The sequence below is a fragment of the Amphiprion ocellaris genome, chromosome 12, assembly GCF_022539595.1.
Source record: "Amphiprion ocellaris isolate individual 3 ecotype Okinawa chromosome 12, ASM2253959v1, whole genome shotgun sequence".
Classification (NCBI taxonomy): Eukaryota; Metazoa; Chordata; class Actinopteri; family Pomacentridae; genus Amphiprion; species Amphiprion ocellaris.
This window is the reverse complement of record NC_072777.1, coordinates 14827778-14842395: the sequence shown is the minus strand read 5'-3', so window position 1 is coordinate 14842395 and position 14618 is coordinate 14827778. Positions and strand designations below refer to the sequence as shown.

At 38.1% G+C, this 14618-nt stretch overlaps 2 protein-coding genes across 3 annotated transcripts; both read right to left on the bottom strand.

Moving 5' to 3' along the window:
• Window positions 1-1180: 1180 nt before the first annotated feature.
• On the bottom strand, window positions 1181-7731 carry c12h1orf198 (chromosome 12 C1orf198 homolog). Of its 2 annotated transcripts, XM_023264398.3 has the most exons (7): window positions 7402-7731; window positions 6896-6946; window positions 6616-6738; window positions 5647-5814; window positions 5093-5452; window positions 3134-3199; window positions 1181-2605 (listed from the first exon to the last, which is right to left on the bottom strand). In XM_023264398.3, exons 1-7 carry the CDS (start codon window positions 7705-7707, stop codon window positions 2549-2551), a joined length of 1131 nt encoding a protein of 376 aa, XP_023120166.1. In that variant the 5' UTR covers window positions 7708-7731; the 3' UTR covers window positions 1181-2548. The 2 variants fall into 2 exon arrangements, with proteins under 2 accessions (XP_023120166.1, XP_023120167.1); XM_023264399.3 differs by lacking the exon at window positions 3134-3199.
• A 2549-nt stretch (window positions 7732-10280) lies between these two features.
• Window positions 10281-13612, bottom strand: LOC111564595 (gap junction Cx32.2 protein-like). The gene is made up of 3 exons (XM_023264266.3): window positions 13470-13612; window positions 12389-12522; window positions 10281-11710 (listed from the first exon to the last, which is right to left on the bottom strand). The coding sequence occupies exons 2-3, from the start codon at window positions 12515-12517 to the stop codon at window positions 11054-11056; spliced, it is 786 nt and encodes a 261-aa protein (XP_023120034.1). The 5' UTR covers window positions 12518-12522; window positions 13470-13612; the 3' UTR covers window positions 10281-11053.
• Between the last annotated feature and the right edge of the window lie 1006 nt (window positions 13613-14618).

Below are 14618 nucleotides of genomic sequence, written 5' to 3'. Positions count from 1 at the left end.
TTCAGTTCCCCTGTCAGTTCTTTTCCACATGGAGCCATGATGCAGAAATAGACACAGCCCATAAGTCAAAAACTGAAAAAGTTTTGGAGTTCACAGTTCCTTTTACAACCTTTTCCATACAGTTAGGATAATTAGAAGCCACAGTTGTACTCTGTCCTGTTTAAATGCTCACAACAGTATATACTTTTGATACACTAAGTTGCTACTTTGTTGCCTGTACTTCCAATACAATCTTACAAAGTAGTTGTTGATCGTTTGTAAGAGGAATAACTGTATTTGCCAACTTACAAACTGTGCATGTACTGAGAGGTGCGACAATTTTGGATCAGATTGTTACCTTCAGACTCAAGGAAGCAAGTCGTTTTATTTCCCATTTCCATCATTTATGCTAAGGTAAGTGGCTGCAGCTAGTTTTTTAATTATTGTACAGATAAGAAGGTGGCACAGTCCTGTCAGTTTGCTCAACTTTTAGATGAGCTTCAATTTTAGATTTAGTTCAGTCAATGAGTAGTCACACTGACCAACATTACATTCGCTCAGTTTGAAGAATCAGCTTCATTTTCTATTTCTTCAGCAGCCCTATGCCAATTTCACATATATCTTATGTATGAAACACAGCAAAGCTCTTGCTTCTTAAAATAAACACTGCAGAATGGCCTCTTTGCAACAAAGAGTGACAGTTGATTGAGGTCTTATAATTCTGAACTTTGCCAATGTGTTGTTGAAACTGAGCAACACAAAGTTTCCTTTGAGCACCGGACATCCTTCAGCACTCCTTTCCTAAATGACACTTTGGATCTGGTAGAAATTACAGCTGGAGGAATTGATGTCATGAAGCTGAGAGGGAAGTCACTAAAAATGCAAACAAGCAAACAGTCTTGATGAAAGAGACAAGCCTAATCACCCTCCAGCAAACCTTCTACAAATTTTGACTTCTTTCCATCGGATTTTCTCCTATGATGAAATCACATCCACCAATAGCTGTTGTGGTATTTGCCGGCAGCAATATGCTCTTTTTCTCCAAACAGAAACTTACTGTATCAGCATGACTTTCCTTATGTTTGGAAAACTGAATTTGCGGGTGTGACAGAGAACATAAGAGAAAAGGAAATAAGCTAGAAAACACCTCTCACCTATACAAAAGGAATGGAGTGTAAGAGTAAAAACCTTAAAAGAAAAAGACAATTAACAGGTTTAATGTATTTACTTCTGTCCAATCTGTGACCTCAAAATGCAAGAGTGCAATATACAGATATAGCAAAGGATACAATCAGCGGATACATAGAAAATTCAGTAAAATAGTACTCTAGTCATATCATGGATTTCAGGTCTGACAATTGCTACCAACCACTACACACCTGCCTGTCTACCTACAACACAATGTTTGAGTGTCTTTATCAATGTACACTAGCTTTGTTCAGTGCTAGCTTGAGGTCAAAGATGAAAGGGGTAATACAGTGAGGGTTAAGTGTTGGCAAGGACCTAAATCCACACAGGACATCTGTAACAGGTTCCCACGACAGTCTGGATATACAGTCCATGAATTTTCCATGACTAAGTGTATGTACTTCCATGGCTGTTCTTCCCTCCTGTTTTTTTTTTTTTTCAAATGCCAAAGAGAACAGCAGTCTGGTTTTCACTTAGACTTGGCTGAGAACAACCATCTAGTTCCATGAATTTATAAAAGTTGGAAAAAACATTCTGCGATAATTCAGTGAGGTCATATAAATGTAAAATTCCATGATTTCCATTCCCCAATATCACAATTCCATGATATGCCAGGACTTCCATGACCAGCAGGAACACTGTCTGTAGTAATTGCACTATGCGGGTCAGGACTGCAGCACTACTTCAACTCTAATAGAATATATATCGTAAGTATAAATAAAAGCAGATCAGAGAGCAAAATCTTCCTAAGAAACAATACAACTTAAAAATGGATGAGGTGTTTGCACAGATGATGAAAATTGTTACATGCTTGTGGTACCAAACTGCTCTTTGCTGGATTAGTGTCTAAGAGTTTACATGTGAATGTAGCCAAGTTACTGTGCATTCTCACTGTAAGCAACACAATCATCATGCTACCCTAATTAGCAGGGATAAGTGGCCAATGTGGTTTTCAAACTCATGAAAACATGTGGTGACAAATAGAACATTTTGCTACGCCTGAACAATAAAAGCCACTGGATTTCCAATCTACTATATCCCCCTACTAATTACAATATGTTTCTGTGTACCATAGTGCTTCATAGCGAGTGTAACATCAGGAGGGGTTTGGCAAGAGGTTCAAAAGATTCAATCCTAGTCTGAAAGGAAAAGGGTGCACTTCTATTCAGGGGTAAAAAAAAAAAATAAAAAAAAACACCAGCACATAGGCGGTGAGATAATGTCGTAACAAGCCACTGAAGATGATTACAAGAACATAATGTGGTCATTTTAAAGTCTCTTAAATCTAGATGTGGATGTCTGTAGTCATGGCAGTATGGTCCTTCTTTAAAGTGATGATGAGGATGACTCATTCAGAACGGTGACTGGTCTCAGATGTGGTTTACCAGTTGTCTAGGAAATCGAATCCAGTCTTCAGGACGCTGTTGCTTGTATTGAACTGAAAAGGAGAGAAAGCGGGAGACTGTGGTAAATACTGTCGAGGGTAGCAGATGGTGTATAGTGACTGGCTATTAATAACTTGCACTTCTGGATTTTTTTGTATATTGAAGCTGGACTTATTCCTTACTTTACTGGACTTCCTACAATGGATTTATTAGATTAGGTTAAATGGAAAATTATCAGGATATCTACCATGTTTTTTCAGTTGTTTGTGAGTATTTGCTTGACTTCTGGGAAAGCTTTTGCACCCAATGTGTTTGTTGAGGTTCAGGTGAAATCTGGAGTGTTTACATATTTCATTTGGTTTGTTAGGCCTCATGTGAAAGTTGTAAATCATACTTTGTTGCAGACTAAACACCCAGAAAGAGTGGACTGTGGTGAGGTTTGTTGGTGGCATGAAAGGAAAACACATCAACTGCAGGACTCTGTGACAGTTCATAACTAAACATACAATCAATCCATCCGCCCTCCGTGACGTAAAGTTAAAAAACAATCGACATTTTTATAACTTGTGTTTTTACTTTACCTCATTCGGTAACCATGGTAACATGTATGGCTGTTGTGTATGAATGCTGAGTTTTTCCTGATCAACCTGAAAGTGAACAGAGGTGTATAAAGCTGGAGTAGTTCATTCTACCATGTTCAACAGCCATACGAAGAATCCATGTTTACACCATCTCAGCTGCATGATGATGCATTTTTACAAGAGATTCACTAGAATTTAATCTACTCTGCCAGAAATTAGTTTTTTCCTGTTAGTGAGAAAATGAAGGTAACTGTGTCATAAGAGGACATGGTGAGTAAGACCAGTGCATGTCTCAAAGCAGAACGAAGGAGAATTCAAACCAGAAACACATGTGAGGTAAACACAGCCCATCACCAATCCCAGCTCTTATGTGGTGTTTGTGTCGATGCCAAAGAGCAAAGACCCAGCACTTAGTTACATCTTGGAACACATGACGTCAGCTTTGCTGTAGCCTCTACGCTTCAACGTGTAGCCACCTATGATGTGTTTTTGATTCTCTGAATGGCAAACAGTTTCTGGGCATTATTTGCTCTGTTTGCACTCACAGTGGGCTCATTCTTCACAGCAAAATAAAGTCCTGCACCACGTATCCCACGGCTAGAAAGAAAACTCAAAAAGGTATTTTGTGCTGAAACAAAGCAATCAATCCAGCATAGATTATATAAAAGAAAAAGAGCCTTCAATTGATTATTAGTTTTACAAAAAAAAATTAATAGCTAAAAGTGCCAAGTGCCCACAGGAGTTACTAATTTTGGAACAAAAATAGGGGCTTCACAAGCCATAAACAGTTTTTTGAATTAGGCCTATTTACGTTTTTACCACCTCTACAAACTAGGTGTTTATCAAACCACTCTGCACATCAACTCTTTTAAGACATTTCAACATGCTGAATGTACAACACCTCTGTCGCAGCTTGCTCCACTAAATACAGAGTTTGAATTATTCTGCCCAGCTATGTTTCATTATCATCTCAATCTTTCCAGTCCTTTCTTCTCTGCTCTGTGTAAACATAGTCTGGCTTCATGAGCCTGTTCTGTTGAATATGTTAGTCTGGCTTCTTTGTATTTCTTTAAACCAATCAAAGTCATCTAGAGCGGGGCTAAGCAAAGGACTTTCGTTGTTCCCTCAAAATAGTGATGAGTGAAATTGTTATGGTGAAACATTTGCATGCAGCGAGAGAAGCATGGTGATTAAAATGGATAATCCATAAAGAAAAAAAACTAGCAAGGCTTCCATACTGCACAATTTAAATGCTTAACAAAACCTAATATTTCCAGTATGAAAGGTTGCTGCCTGGAGGTTGTTGCTGTTTGCTGTAGCAGAAAAAGCAGTAGAATGCAGATAGCCGAGGGAACATGAACAACCAAAGGCTGGCTTACACCTGCATCCCACATCTGGTGAGTCAGACTAGTATCAACACAGCCTGCAGTTCACACGAAAAGTTAAGCGTCACCCAAAATAATATGTTACTCAGTGCTGTAAAGCACTGCTGTCAGTAAGCAACTTTGATGTTCCCACATGGGGTCATGTAACACTGACTATACAGAATGACAGCTGCCTGCCAGTTGATATTACCCAACAGTTAGAGCTCTTCCTTACTTCATATAAAAAACAGTCTGATTAAGACATGCACCAAACATAAAACAGAACTATTTTTAACATATTTTGGAACAAATAAATCAAACTATGAGTGTGACTGAAACCTTAAGAAAGCCTGAACTAAGTCAAGAACCAGTGCTGTCAGTGCATTATTAATACTGAGCTAACAATGATCAAAAACCTAATTTTAAAGCAAATTGCATTTCTAGTCACACAATGATCCAATATGTCACAGCAAGTATTTCAATTAGCAGGCCTTTAGCAATATCTGTTATGTGATTTGAATCAATCACTGCTAGATTTCATGATATGAAACTGTGCTCACGTCACTCTGGAAACTGTCTCTCTTTCAGAGCTCACCTGGGAAAATGTGGGGCTGTTGTCAAAATTGGGTGAACCCTCTTCCTCCTTCTCTTTCTCCACACTGGCAGAGAGGTTGGAAGGCTTGGACATCAGGCTGGAAGAGAACATTTCATCCAAGGTGTTGCTGACTGATGGCAAGGTGCTCTGAGATCTCTCCCAGCCTGCAACTGAAGAGGAGACGCTGACAGGTGGGGGTGGGTTTGGCGAGATGGAGATGGACGCCGGAGTTGCGCTAACAGCGGCAGGGAGAGGAGGCTGTGGAGCAGGAGGCTTGGGTGCTCTCTGCTTGGTGGACCTGGCGGGAGGTGGAGGGTGATGCTCTGCTGCCTCATGCTCCTTGGAGGTAACAGAGGATTCCTGCAGAAAAATAAATATGGCTTTCGTTAACATTTTCAGTTTGACTAACAAGCAACAAACACCAATCTTCTGACATTGTTCAGAAACAGACAATGACAAAGACATACCAGTTGCTTGAAAGCTGTTCCTACAAAAAGAAATGACAACAAACAGTAATTATTACGTGTGTTGTGGTGGTATTTTTTAGTGCTTACCTGTCGGCGGTAAGAAGGAAGTGATTTCTCTCCTTTTTCTAGGGATTTGATCTGGCTGGGTGTCAGGGACTGGAAGTCAGCTTGCTCTCCCTCCAGCCTGGACCTCTCAGCACTGATCTTCCAGAAAGATGACTCCTCCTCTGGCCGCCGCCCCTCACTGACAGACACCTTCATGATTGCAATCACATTTCATTACATTCTCCCACTGAATACATGCTGCATTCATGGAACATTAAGCGGCATCGCTACTCTGGTAAAGTTCTGAAGTGAAAATTTAAAAAAATTCTACTTAAAAATGTGCGTAAAGATTGAAGGTATTTAGTGAGAAATTCTGTCTAGAAACATGTACATCTCACACAAGCCAAGAAAGCAGTATCTGTAGATACAGCAAGATGTTATCATGAGGAAAAAAATGTGAACTGTGAAATGATCACAGAAAAACCCTATTTGTATTTGAAATTTCATGAGACAGATAACACAAAAACACTACCACATTCACTTAAATGTATACGATAAATCTGCACACCAGGTTGCTCAAATTTGCTGATGTGTTGCTATAAAATTCTGTAAGATGTGACTTTTGTTTTGAATAATACACATATTAATATATATTAACTCAGATATTCATTTGGCTACAATAAACTTTCTGTGTAAAAAGCATGTTCACATTTCTGGTCATCAGAGAAAAGCAGCAGTAAAAGATCACATGAAACAACTAGGTGACCTATATTTCTTCACTGTGATGTAGGTCCATCCCAGAGGCCCAAAGGTACCCTGACAACATTCAATTATCAGTCTAAAGCTTGACTGCTTGGGCATTACTCATCCCAAGTTTCTACTAAATGTGAACATAATGATTTAATCCGGTCATATTCAACTCTGGGTCAGACAAACTTAAAACTACAAGTCCATTGCCATTTGGGTAAACATTTCTTTTTCAAATAAAACACTCACAATGGCTAATCATACCTTGGTTCCTGGTGTACTTTTGCCAAGCTGGCTGGAATGAGGAACCTTGGTGGATTTTGAGTCAGCCTGTGAGGCAGAGATCCCCTCTGCAGAGCCTGATGTCAAGCTGAACTCCAGTTGACTCTGGAAAATGAGATTTATGTTTAACAGTATGTAGATTCACAAATACAGAGCTCCAGATATTTCAGGCATAACCCAAACAAACATAGCCTTGAACTTCAAATTACAATGCATTGTACAAGGATGCATGCCAAAAATATGATTTTAACGTTTGAATTACCTTGGTCTCCCATGAGAAGGGGGCAGAGTGCTCATCTTGCCAGGTAATATCCTAAACAGACAAATGTATGTTGTAGTGAGACACATGCTGTACTCAGGACCTTAGACAAAGTGTGTAAGTGCAATTAAATACACATGTAGGTTTATTTTTAGTGGAAAAATCGCATTATGTGAATGTCTAAACTAACAAAACAGAAAGGAAGACGTGAGAAAACCCCAAAATATACAAACCACACATCAATTTAGATACTTAGATTTTGTATAGCTAATACTTATGTATTATGGGCGTGTCTACAAATTGGATTCTTTTGTAAATCTATCAAACAAAATTCCACAATTACATCTATCTAGTTGCTAGGTTACATATTAAATAGCAGCCGTGACGTTTACCAACATATTTTAGCGGCTATGTGGCTACTGTTAGCAACCATGACAGCACGGGCTATTCTTCCCTCTAAACACGTTAAAAAGCCATTAAAAATATAAACGTTAACGTGGTCTAAGTACCTCTTCACCGAAATGAACTATCTTCTGGCCCGTCTGAATGAGCAGTTTGGGGTAACAGACCACCTCTTCGCGGTCTACTCTGTGCATAGCGTATCGGGCTCGGATATGGGGGTCCATCATGCAGTTGTCGATGGCGTTGTCTTGCTCTTGTGGCGTCATTTTCTCCCAAGACGAACCGTGTTTGGCTTTGATTTTCTCCCTCTCCTGCATTATTTTCTTGGCCATGGAGTTGATGGAGGAGAAGTATTCGAACTTCTTTTCCTCCATCCTGTGGGCATCGAGCCCCGCTATGGTTGCGGCGGCCATCTTTAACTGCTGCCAGCTGTTGTTATTGTGAGGAAGAGGAAGCTGGTGGTTCAAGTATGTGGGCGGTGGGCGGCGCCACTGTGTTCTGTGTGCGAACGGCGCCATCTTGTGGCCTCTTCCGTTACTAGAATACCCTACCTTGTACTGCACCATGGGTTGGTACTGATAAAAATAGTAATATAATTGTCGTTATTTAGCTGTTGGTCTGCTCTTGCACAATAACTGAAAATAGTTCCAATTTGTGCGTCTAATGTGTTAGCATAGTGATATAGTTAACTACAGTTTCTGCTTAAAAGAAGTAACCCGGGGATGTTAGAAAAACGCACAGAACACCTACTGTTGTTCTGAAGGTATTTCCAGAACCCTTCCTTTTCTAACTATCTGGATGAAAATGTTTCACATCCACTAATTGATTATAAAACACATACTGCTTGTGTATTCATGTATCCTATGGGCAGCCATGTTTGTTGTGAAAGAACCTTTTTGTCACCCAGTGGATTAAATATTTTTATTTACTTTACATTGTTTTGAGACAATTGTGAAAATACTTTCAGGAGAACAGTAAGTATTTTTGAACTACCTTTTGTCAAATGTTAGCTCTGAACCTGAATGTCTGCTCATAGTTGAGGGACTCAAACTGGGGCAGCTATAGCTGGATGGACGTTCACTTCTGGTGTCCTTCAGAGGTTCTGTGTGCAGCCCTTCAGAACCACTGGGTGTCAACTGAGCACCACCATCTTGGAGCAAAACAAATGGGCAGGTGAACGAATCCATGAATGTAGCAACTGCACTGAAATGAAACAGCACATAAATTAGGTGAATAACAATGAAATACTTTTCTTCTACAGTTTTTGATTTTTGGGGTTACTGTGTAAATGCAGGACTGCATTTTACAATGCAGTAATAGAGGTTGCTCTGAGACCAGTGTTGTACTTTTTGTCAGACACTAGGGTCTGCCAGGGTCTGAGTGATGTCAATTTTATTGTGAGAGTCTACTGGACGCTATACAGCCATTTCCGTGCAGCACAAAACTAGGAAAGTAGTAGTAAAGCAACAATTACGTGTTCATGGTGCCCAGAGTTGTCTCTGTAAGTGTCCTTGTGGTAGTATTATTAAGGCTTCAGTCTGTTCATAAGTGTGGGGAGGGCTGACAGTTTCAAAAGAGTGTTTGTGCAGCTGCCAAAACATAGAACATAAAGCTTGCAGAGCTTTATCTTTTGAAAGCATTTAGTTGTTTGCTGCTCTATTAGTGCTACAAATGCAGACTAACAGAAATCTCTAAAATGGGCACTCCCTGAGAAATTACAAGTGTAGCAGCTGAAAGCTGCTGCAGCCACTAGGGGCTTTATAGTTATGCACATGTACAGGAGGAACTGGTGTCAATCCTGCAACCTTAACATTAAAAGTCAACCCTTTTTACCAACTGAGCCACAACCAACCACAAGATGCTTGTCATGTTTTATCATTTTTGACTTTCTCCACAGAGACTTTGATGATATCAATCTGAAGGACCAGTAGAGAGCACTCACAGACCACAAAGAGTGCTACAGTACTTTCTTCATTTGTAATTTGATCAGTTTTATTCAAATAAATTTAGAACAGGATGTGATTACACTGAAGAAAATCTAATGTTCATGGAGAGACACAAAGCACATCAACTGTTTACAGATATCTTACTGACAACTGCTGTTAATATGAACTCAGCATCGTAATGGCACCCATTCAGCGCAAACACCGCACACTTGTGTGAGTCACACAGTCTTATTTAAGTGGCATTGTAACAGCAGTTTTGCTAGTGTCTGGACTAAAGCACAGAACCTTCTGCATCCTTGAAATGACATCTCAGATGTAATAAGTCTGCTCACTGAGCGATAACCAGAGACTGCTGAACATGAAAACTCCACTTTTATTGAAGAAAAACTGCATTTACATTAGGAATTCTATTTTTTAGCAGTGGTTTTGGTATTATTAATTACAGTTGGATTTCCTGATACTGAAAATATGCGGCATTTTCCCCACACAGCAAACATGAAGGAAGAGATTTCAAGTTGAATAAGTAAGAAAATCTGCCTTTAGTGTCTATTGCAGTGAACGAGAGCTCAGCAGTGAGTTTCCCATCAGTTAAGGCTTAAAACAAAAACACAAAAGTTCACTTAGGTTAGATATTAACATTGTGGCAAAGAACATCCCTTGTGACTGCATTTTAATGCAAACTATGTGCTTATGAAGACAAATTTGAGCAGGTTAGAAGTTTTTTTCTGGTCAAAAACCATTATAACACACTCTAACTGGTCACATAGCACACCAATAAAAAAAAAAAAATCCCCAAAACTGCAAAACCTTTTATTTTGAGAGGAAATGTCCCCAAAACTAAACAATTTTTTCAAATAAAAAATCACACATTAAATGACTCTGGGGGTATTTTATGTTGTATATGGGATTTGTATGTACATACATGTCAGCGCTTTCAGCAGCCACACTAATACAGAGTGAAGATTCTTGCTTGCTTGCAGCCATCTTAGTAATCATGGTTAAGTGTAAAGGCAGTAATAATGAAACAAATAGAGATGTGGTAGTTGTGAATTTCAAACATGCTTTAATAAACATACATGTTTTTGCACTGAATTTATCAGGTTTTACCATCATATAAAACACAAAGCACAGGTACAAAACATGAAAAAACAAATGCCTTCCAGTTGACATATTTACACTTCCAAAAGTCATGACTGTAAAATTATTAATATGGGAGAGTCTAAAAAAAGAAGACATTTTTTAATAGCAAAGTAGCACTAACAGCACTTACAAAGCAAAAAGCTTGCAGTGTTAGAATGGATTTTAGCGAATTCAAACTGAATCACAGTCAAAAATATCTGCAGTAAGTCAAGTTGTGTGGTCTGGTCCCTTTGATATTCAGGTCATGTAGTCACTGGCCACAGCAGACTGACATTAAATTTTCTGCCACAATTACCAACCTGACACTAGGGGGAAACCAGTGTTCACAACTGTCCCGTGTAATGGTATGTACAAAACACAAAGCAATGAACAAAGAAAAAAAAAGCCCACAAGAACATACATTTGTCCCTAACACTTTTTAAAAGTTTGTTCCAATGACAATATATTATAAATTATTTGGGTGCGTTTTCTTTACTATCGTAAATATATTAACTCTAAATGTACATGATTTTTTAAAAATTAAATTCTAAGCATCTTATAAATAAATAACTTTTGTGTAATTTTACAAATGTGTACCATGGGCTCATTCAAATTTACCCATTTTTTTGAAATGCCCTCTTGCTTGTTGACAGTGTGACTTAAAATTTTTCACACTGGATATAAATGGAATTCCTCAGGCTGTGCTGTGACTGGCATCATGGAGGCCATACTTAGTTTTCATCATGCTGTCACCATTGAAATGGGGGTGAATGGCAATAGCGGGCGCTTGCAGCATTTTAGATTTTCGCCTGGATGAACGACAGCATGCCAGATAGAAGATCTCTGCCACGTTGAGCACCAGAGAGAGGCAGGACATAACCAGCATAAAGATGATGAAGATGGTTTTCTCAGTGGGTCGAGACATGTAGCACTCTACAGTGAAGGGGCATGGCGCTCGGGAGCAGACGACTAATGGGTCCATGATGAACCCGTACAAATAATACTGACCCACAATGAACGCCACCTCCAGAATTATTCTGAAAAATATGGAAGTCATGTAGTTTCCCAGCAGATTGCCTTTGATCGTGACATGGCCTTTTTCATCACTGTACTTAGGATATTTGACGATTTCATTATTAGAGTGTGTCTGCATATATTCTCTCAGCTTGTTCTCTTTGTGGATGACATGAATGACATGACCAAGGTAGATCAGTGTTGGTGTTGAGACAAAGATTATCTGAAGGACCCAGAATCGAATGTGTGAGATTGGGAAGGCGTGGTCGTAGCAGACGTTCTTGCAACCAGGTTGTTTGGTGTTACAAACCATATTGGACTGTTCATCGCCCCAAACCTGTAACGTTCAGATGAGAAGTTATTTTTACCGTCACAACATTACAACAAATGGAGTTACTTTAATGAAGAGGTGCGATATTTAGTTCATGCAGCAGCATAAATGTTATGGAGGTGCACTGAAGTATTGCTGTGTGAAACAATATATAGAAAAGATAAAGTAGACCCTGTGGTGTCACATATTGGTTTGTGGGTTACCAAAATATGTGCAGTTTATGTGTGCAACTAGTGGCTAAATATTAAATAACCAACCTATAAAATTACATGATTCATTGCTGTGGCTATTTATTAATATTATGTATTATTGTAATAGGTCAAAGGCCAATTTAGATGAACAAAATCAGGCAAAACAGTCTATTGCTATTCTCTTGCCAATGCAACTCGGAAAACTGATTCACAGAGTGATGGATAAGCAGTTCTAATTTAGGATGGTAAAGATTTTTAATAATTTAAAAGCTTCAGTATAATTCTAATAAATTATAACCTGATGATTAGTTGTCAAATTGTATACACTAGCAGAACAACATCTGAATTTCACTATTTCACAACAAATGTTGGTCAGGACTTAGCCACCAGAGGGTATTATTTAATCTGAAACACCTGAAATCACTAAAGTACATGAGTGGTGCATGAGTTCTGGTTAATACTATATAAAATAAACAATGAAAAATAAGAAGACCTTCTCTGCTCCAGCTCCGAGCACCATGATCCTGAAGATAAAAAGCACGCTGAGCCAGACCTTCCCAACAACAGTGGAGTGGGACTGGACCTTGTTCAGCAGGGAGGACAGAAATCCCCACTCACCCATGGTTTCTAAAAGAAAATGATATTTTTAGCGATGAATAAGGCAAGAAAAAACAAACAAACAAGCATGTCTTAAAATTCATTCACAAACACCTTACAAAATGAGTTATGATTTTGTTGATCTGCAAATTTGAGATCACATTCTGCCTCTTATTAAATATGATGCATTACTGAACTATTTTCAGCTATTCATATAAGCATAGAGCAAGTGGAAGCAAAACCCCAAATGTTTAATTGCATTTGTTTTCAAATTTGTTAGCTATCCTCTGTGATGTCTTAAGGAAGTTAAATTGTAATAAAATACAGAGCAGAACAGTAGCAGTAACCTGGTGTTAAGTTTTGTGAGCTAAGTAATGGGTCTGAGTGATTGAGTCTCTTTTATTACATACATCATATATATTACTTTTTAGAATCAATATTATAGGTGCTACAATTGGATACAACCGAAGAACATAATTTGAAAAACACATTAGCAGCAGAATGTCTCTTTAGTTTTAGAGAGGCACAATCAAATGCTGATCTATACAATGCTCATAATGTAACGAATGAGCTATAAAATCTCTATATTTGAATAGATGTTAGGTAGGACAGAATCTTCATTCATCACATGAATGTATATGCCTTTTATTTTTTTCACCTTAGTATGCTTGCAATGTATTCTGACCATACATCAGCACTTATCTAATCATATGCATTGTAGACAATACAGATGTTTATCTTTACAGATTACAGACAGGACATCAGTTTGTCTATGCTTTGCTAACACACATAAGAAAACATTCACATTAATAAATGCTTGTATCCACCTTTATGTACCTTTGCAGATGAGATAATGAGATAATTTGTATCTTATTCCAAAATTAATAAAATAATACAAGTTGAATGCATTTTAGAATGTAAATTTTTGTGCAGTAAAAATGACCAGCATTTTATAAGACAGATAATTTTTCATTTACCTTTAAATTCAAACGGTCCTCTTCGAGACAAACAGACCAGTCACCAGCTGTGTGAGTGAATGACAGAGCTCTCCGTGTACCAAGCCAAACCTGTCTATGATACCTTGAACTTTAGATTAGACTGAAATTGCGCAACAGTACGAGCTGTCACGTTGTCATGACATCTGGAAATGATAAATCTCAAGTGGACAAATTTGGGCTGAGCACTGAAAAGATTGTACGGGTTAATGATTGGCAGCACTGTAAACCACAATTATCATGTTCATGATTATTTTGCAGCTGTTTGATGCTAATTGTTATTTATTATCACTTTGTGATAATTCCAAAACTACTCCCCCTTGGCATCTTAGTTTAAAAGAGAATGGTCAGTTATGTATCTGCAACGTGTTTTTAGTGAAATAATAACAGAGTCGGGGAGTAAAGGGCATGGACACAACATGAACCCCTGTGCTTAAATGCTATTCAGTAAAATACAATAACTCTGCAAGACTATGTGAGGATTGAACAACCAGGGCCATTTTAAGACTGTGTTAACATAAAGGCTTAAAATCAGAACAAAATGAGTAAATCTAGATTTGTGTGCTTCACAAAAGTACTTTAAAAGTAGTTGAATTAAAATGTTTTGAGCAGGTCCTGCAGTTCCTATAGATGTGTTTCATCCCCTCTATATGTGACACTTTGTTGTTCTTTTCTTGGATTGTTCCACTGATGTAAATGTCCTTAATCTTATAATATCTGACCATCTATGAACCATGCCCTGTTCTGAAGTTATAGTAAGCATGAAGTATTATAATCTTGAGTTATTAATCAATCACTGGAAAATTGATTGGCAGCATTTTTAATAGTTAATTAATGGTTAAAGTCATTTCTAAGCAACAATATAAAGTTTTAGCTCCTCAGATGGTAATAGTTTAACCTGAACAGACTGGAATACATCACTTGACTCTGGGAACTGAAATAGAGCTGATAAAGGAGAACTTGCTAATTTATAGATTGAATAGTCATTTAATGTAGAAAATAATCAGTAGTCTAATCAATTATGAAAAATACCATTATTTGCAGCCTAAAAAATAAGTAGAAATCAAATGTTTTTGAGTGCAAGCTGTTTCATTGTGAAGTGAAACGTGTAAACCTTTCATCTAAAATTAA